Genomic DNA, 6,000 nt, shown 5'->3' with positions numbered 1-6,000 from the left:
GGCATATATTTCCTGCTTTCTGACAGATCATTTGCTACCTTGAATAAACAAGGTGTCAGTGGTTTGCATGTAAAGCAGAAGGGGTAGAGAGGAAGCAGGGGAAAACCAATGTAATGCACAAGTCTTGGGGGGGGGGTTGTTTTTGTTTTTTGTTTTTGTTTTTTTTTTAAGCAAAGTCTTTATTACAGAAATATTCATCCTCTAGGCTTTTAGATCTGTACACGCATTTCTTCCAGTGGGAAGATGTTGCTAAAAACAGACAAAAACAAAAGAAGGAAACGCAGCACAGGTTCCTTTTTACTTGCTGCTCAGCATTGGCATCTGTAACTGAACATGAACCTTACAAATAAGAACACATTATGGAATAGACTTTGAACTACAAAAGCTAGCAAGCTTTACTGCTAAGGGTGCCTTCTGCTATAGCAAAGGTCAGCTTGGAAGATCTGTGTGGGAGGGGACAGGGGTCTCAAAACGGCAAAGCCTTATCAGACCTCCATGAAGTCAGTTGCCCAGTTATATCCACTCTCCCCAGTCATCACTATATCCAGAGATGAGGACAGAGCAGGGCCTCACTGCTGAGACCCTGATCCCCTAAAACGGGCCTTCACCACTTCTTTCTTGTCAGAAGGAAAACAAAGAAGATAGTGGAGCCAACCCTTTAAACTGCTACTAGGGCTATTCCTACCAACCCCACCCCTGACAAGAGACAGGACTCTGACAGTCTTCAGACCACACCTGTAAGGAAAAGGCAAAGGCTCCCTCACCAAGTACCTTGTATTCAAGTTCAGGTCTCAGACAAGAACCATCCACTTCTCTCCCACATCACTTTCCGCTGTCAGAGTAAAGACATGCATATGCAATTGCAGGATATCTACTCTGCCCAAGTCACCTCTAAGACTAACTGAGGATTTGCACCCAGCTCCTTTATCAAAGAAACTGGGGAAGTTTTTCACCTGCATTTCTTACTTTCTTGTGCTCTAGATCAGTCCTTGCTTCTGGCCATTGGCTGAATGGAGCCAACAGCCCAGCCATTAAATAGAGAAACTACCCTGCCTGCACCAGTGCAGAAACCAGCTATTTATCTGCTGCAGTGCTTTCACACAAGACAGAACTCAGGATGCAGCAACCAACAGCCACAGCTCCAGACCACAGTGGAGGCAGCAGACTTTACAACTAAAAGCAAGTTATCCTTATATCCAAACTACATAGCTCAAACCTGGGCACTGGTAGCAGAGATAACTCCAAGATACAGAGTCTGCAATCCAGTCAGCTATCCCTCCATATTCATAATTAAAAGCCACAACTAACAAATCTTATGTTCGTAATGGGAGCAGGGGGAGAATCAAATTAATCATAACCTCTACAAAAGTTGGCAACCCAAGAATGCAACCAGCAGAGCCAGCCTGGGGCTGAGCCCACACTATGCAGCAATCATCGATGTGCCTCCAAGCTGACAGGAGCAAGCAAAGCAGTGCTAGGGTGAGAGGAAAGCAAAGAAAGGCAAATGGGAGAAACGTGTCAACTCCAGAACTCATGGGACCCATTCCAAGAGCAGCTGAACAACACCACCACAATCTGTCAGGCCACACTTGGAATAGGAAGGCCTGACTCCTTCCTGGTGGCTTCTCATCACACGACACAGGAAGAGCTCTGCTGAAGGCAAGGCTTGGCTGACTCCAGAAGCAGGAGAAGTGAGTACGAGAGTAGTGCTCAATGTTTCAGATGAGTATAGGCTAAAAGATGCATCGTAGGGTTAACTGCAAGGGAAGAGAATGCCTATAAAGCATGACTAGTTATCACCACAAGTCAGTGAAGTAGCTGAAGTTATGAAAGCACTGGAATCTCAATAGGAATCCTGGTTCATAGGACAAAAAGATGATTTTTCTTTCTGGGAGGAGGGGGAGATGGGGGAGAGGAAATGGGAGGGAGGAAGAGAATTATTCTATGCTAGGCCTGGTGAATTGTAGAAGAATGGAGATATGAATAGGATTATATAACATGGAGCAGGCAGCAAAAGCATTGTCCCCTCAGATTAATCAGTCTCATGTGATACAAGAGAGTTAAAGTTCTGTTTCTTGAAGTAGAAATAAACCAGCGGCAGGATACAAATGGCCCAAGGGCCCTATCGCCAGAAGATCAGGCCATATTGCAGCTCTAACAGTTCTTAGCAGAGTGGTATCAGAAATGGAATGTCACAGGAATAATGGTCAACGGTTGGACAGTCTGGATATGAGGCAGGAATGTTCTGTTTGCTCCTTCCTCTGGGGTGCCGTAGCTCTGGGGTCAGCAGACTCAAGACTTGGGCACTTTGGTGTAGTCTTCACTGTGTATGTTCTTGCAGAGTGCAATGGACAGTATCATCCCCAGCAGCTGCAATAAGTAATGAAGAATGGGAAGTCAGTCATCAACCAGAAAGATAAGGAGGTGTGAGGAAAGGGTGGTACAGAGGAGCAGAATGCAGTGGTCTCCTTTTAATGACACCACTCAGGTGGGCAAAGTTGGACCCCAATACAAGGGAAATCCAATAGCCAGGATGCCAAAAATATTTTGCTGCAGAAAAATGTGCCTTCATCTGGAATCTGTGTTATGGGCTTTACAAGGCAACAAGTGGGATCCCACTAGTGGGATGTAGCTTGTCTCATTCTTCCTGGTTATGCATGCGGTGAATTCCCAAGTACTAGACACACCAGCAGGAACCACGAGCAGACAGGGCTCTGACCAACTTTAATTCCACCAATAAAAGGAGGAACTCAAAGCTCCAGGTAGACACAACCAAGAGCTACAATTGCACTGCCTTAAACCAGATGTCTACTGCTATGAAAAATATAGCTTTGCCTTTAAAAGAGTTTGCATGGGAAGATAGGATCACATGGCAAGGAGTCACTTACCTCTATAACAGCAACACCTGTGCAGACCCCAAGAATGATACCAAGGTTGTCCTTCAACCACTTCTGGACACCATCCATGCATCCCTAGGGAGAAAACACGGTCACGGGGGAAGAAGCAGAAATCTAAGCATCTCAAGACTAAAGATCCATAGCATATCTCCTCTTTTGCATGTAGAGATTATTCCAGTTGCATGCTATACCAAGTTTCACAGCAACAGCAGAGAAGGGCAGGATCCCTCAGCTGTTCCCCATTGCCCCAACTTCCATGGGCACTTCAAGCAAAACTGAGGTGAAAAAGTGCTCTAAAATAATTCCCAGAGGAGCAAGGACAATGCGATTTCAGTGGAAGCTTCACAAGACTGAGCTTCACTCACCTGCTGATGAACAGGCCAGTCAGCAACTGCTGCAGTGCTGTTTAAAGGGATATCTAGATTACAGAAACCGCTATCTGCCACGGAGTCCTCGGAACTATTGGAGCAGGAGCAGGGATATGCGGTCATGCTTCTGTTGATGAGAATTGCATTGTCTTCCCAGTCCTCTGCTCCAACCCAGCCACAGCAGGCAATCTAATAAACAGAGATAGAGCATTGTGGTCTTACACTCTGCACTGGTAACATACTGCAGGTGAAAACAAATGAGCGGAGCAGAGGTGCACAGGACCTCTCCATGCAGTAACAACAGTTGGGACATACAGTTTGCATGAAAAAGTTGCATCAAACTGTAATCCTACTTACCAGTCAATAACCTATGCACAGAGCAGTCCCAAAGAAAGGGACATTATTTCCTACCAAAGGATCACTCTGCTAGCAAGACAAGAGTTAGAGGGCCACTTCTAACAGACTTTGAGCATAGCATACCATGATAATGCAGGATGCAGAAGCCACAGAGAAAGCCTAGATAATCAGACTTCAGTAAGGCCACAGAGCTTGACATCAGTTCTACAAAATGTGATTTTGACTATAGGTTTTGTAGACTAAAACTAGAAAACCTCATCTAACTTCAAGGTGACAATGCTGAATAGAGGTAATACTGCAAAATAGATGTTGCTGATGAGTCAGCTGGAGGAGGGCAGTGTCCTGTATGATACATTTAAGACTTTGCAGTCCCTCTGGTTCATTGTCAACAGATTGATTTGGCAAAGGAGAAGCCATGCAGGCAAGAGATTAACATATTAACATTTCAAAGATGTCATAGAGGACTACTACCTAACCTTCCATTAGACATGCCATTTCCATAGGTTTAAATGCTGAGGGTTTGTTTTTCTTCGAGTAGCGCACACTGAGCAGATGCAAAGTAGAAACCTGAAAGTCAGAAGTTCCTGACTGCAAAGTACCATTTAACTTAGCTTTGAACCCAAGCAGCACACCAGCAGCCAGCCACCGCACGATGGCGTTGACATGCTGCCAAGCCCCAGCAAGCAAGAACAAGTCTGTGCCTGCCTCACTGCAGCCAGGGACTGGCTGGAAAATGGGATGAGGAAAGTTTTCCATTCAAAGAGACATTTACATTCCTACACCCCCACGTGATAAAACTGCAGACATTGGAGGGGAAAACACATCAGGAGGTCCAGCAAAGACTAAGATCTGGGAACTTCGCTGCAAGCGTGAATCCCAGTGCTTCCATGGTGGCACAGAACAGGGAGGCTGTTGGACTTGAGGTGTAAGTCTAGGGAAAACCCTCTCTTCTCAGAAGGAAAATGTAATGTTTCAATCTGACCTAATGTACATCAGAGTGGAGGCATGAACAGCTGAACACCCACACTGGGATTAGCATTTGGTTTCTGAAGAAGTGTTGAAAATTCAGCATTTAAGAACCTCCACAAGGAACTACCTCTATCTCATGGAGGTTAGGACTTTTAACTCTATGAATTCTACAGAACAATTCCCCCCTCCTGCCTGAGGCAAATGCAAACTCTAGCGTATGAGATGAACTAGATTCCTAACACTCGACTTCTCCACCTCTGCAAAACTTTTTTATTCTGCTCCTATATAAAAGGGGGACTAAAGCAGAATTCTCTCTCCACAGTGGACTCAGCCTTGAGTCCATTAGTGAGGAGCTGCAAATACAGTGATAAGACATGAATAAATCATTCTCACTCCAAAGAGGAGAAATACCACAGGTCAGTGTTGCGGAGACACAAGAACAGACAGAAGAAACCTCTATTCCTTGTACTTACTACATGTCAGCCTCATGCTGGGTGTGTATTTAACCACAGTAGAGAGCCAGCGCTCGTGCTTGAGGTTTGGCAGTAAATAGCTATCATGACTCCAGCATGCCTTAGTACCGACCTAGTTGCTCAAGCACTGACCCTGATGCGAAAGCAGAACCCATGGGCAGTTGGATGGCTCCCAAGAACACTGGCACTTGCAGAGGAGCTGTCACAGTAAACCAGCAACATGCACCAAGAAACAAGGCAGCCAGTGCAGCTGGCTTGCCTGGCAATGAGCTAGGGACTTTACTTGCTACAAAAATAGCCTGCACTGTGGCTTTCATGCAGACTAAGACATTTTGAAGACCCTGCAGATAAAGGAAAGAGCAGAATGGTTGAGGTGCCATGTAACAGGCCACACACACTGGGTGAGGCAGCCAATACTAGTTAGTCTTACCAGCCAGCATATAGGAATGGTTCAAGGTCTTACCTAGCACTAGTAAGCAAAACAGTTTTCTGGTAGACAGGCACCAAACCTCACGGACAGCTCTTTAGATCAGCCAAATTGCAGAGCACAATATGTTGGATTATAGACACTTGTGACTGTAATGGCAAAGCTGGAAAAACCTCTCAACTTGGATAAACAGACAGCCACTTAATTTTACATGGCCCACAATATTTTTTTCTGTGTGCTATAGTGTTATCCAGCAATCTCCTATGCTAAAGATGTGAGTCAAAGACATCTGAGAGGTGCATATCAACAACAAGGCTCCCACACTTACACACAAGTCAAGTGCTACAGAAGGAGATGGCTCCTGTCCAGCACTGAGAACCACAAGGATAGACCATATGACAATCAAAGCTAAGAGGGAATCTTCAGGAGGTGAAGGACATGGTCAACAGCACAGTTTAGAACTGAAAAGAAAAGGGAGAAGATTGAGAAATGTTACCAGGCCTCTTGCA

General features: G+C 45.2%; 1 protein-coding gene across 1 annotated transcript in view; it reads right to left on the bottom strand.

Annotated features, from left to right (window-relative positions):
- Positions 1 to 275: 275 nt before the first annotated feature.
- The window catches only part of CD82 (CD82 molecule), a 43,711-nt gene continuing 37,986 nt past the window's right edge, over positions 276 to 6,000 (bottom strand). Inside the window, exons 7-9 of the mRNA XM_067296322.1 lie at positions 3,263 to 3,454; positions 2,889 to 2,972; positions 276 to 2,370 (exon numbers count right to left, since the gene is read on the bottom strand). Coding sequence (XP_067152423.1) covers positions 2,293 to 2,370; positions 2,889 to 2,972; positions 3,263 to 3,454 — 354 coding nt within the window. The 3' untranslated portion in view covers positions 276 to 2,292. The remainder of the gene's footprint in view (positions 2,371 to 2,888; positions 2,973 to 3,262; positions 3,455 to 6,000) is intronic.

This window comes from Apteryx mantelli, chromosome 4 (genome assembly GCF_036417845.1).
Source record: "Apteryx mantelli isolate bAptMan1 chromosome 4, bAptMan1.hap1, whole genome shotgun sequence".
Lineage (NCBI taxonomy): Eukaryota > Metazoa > Chordata > Aves > Apterygiformes > Apterygidae > Apteryx > Apteryx mantelli.
The sequence above is the reverse complement of the archived record's forward strand: the minus strand, read 5'-3'. Positions and strand labels throughout refer to the sequence as shown.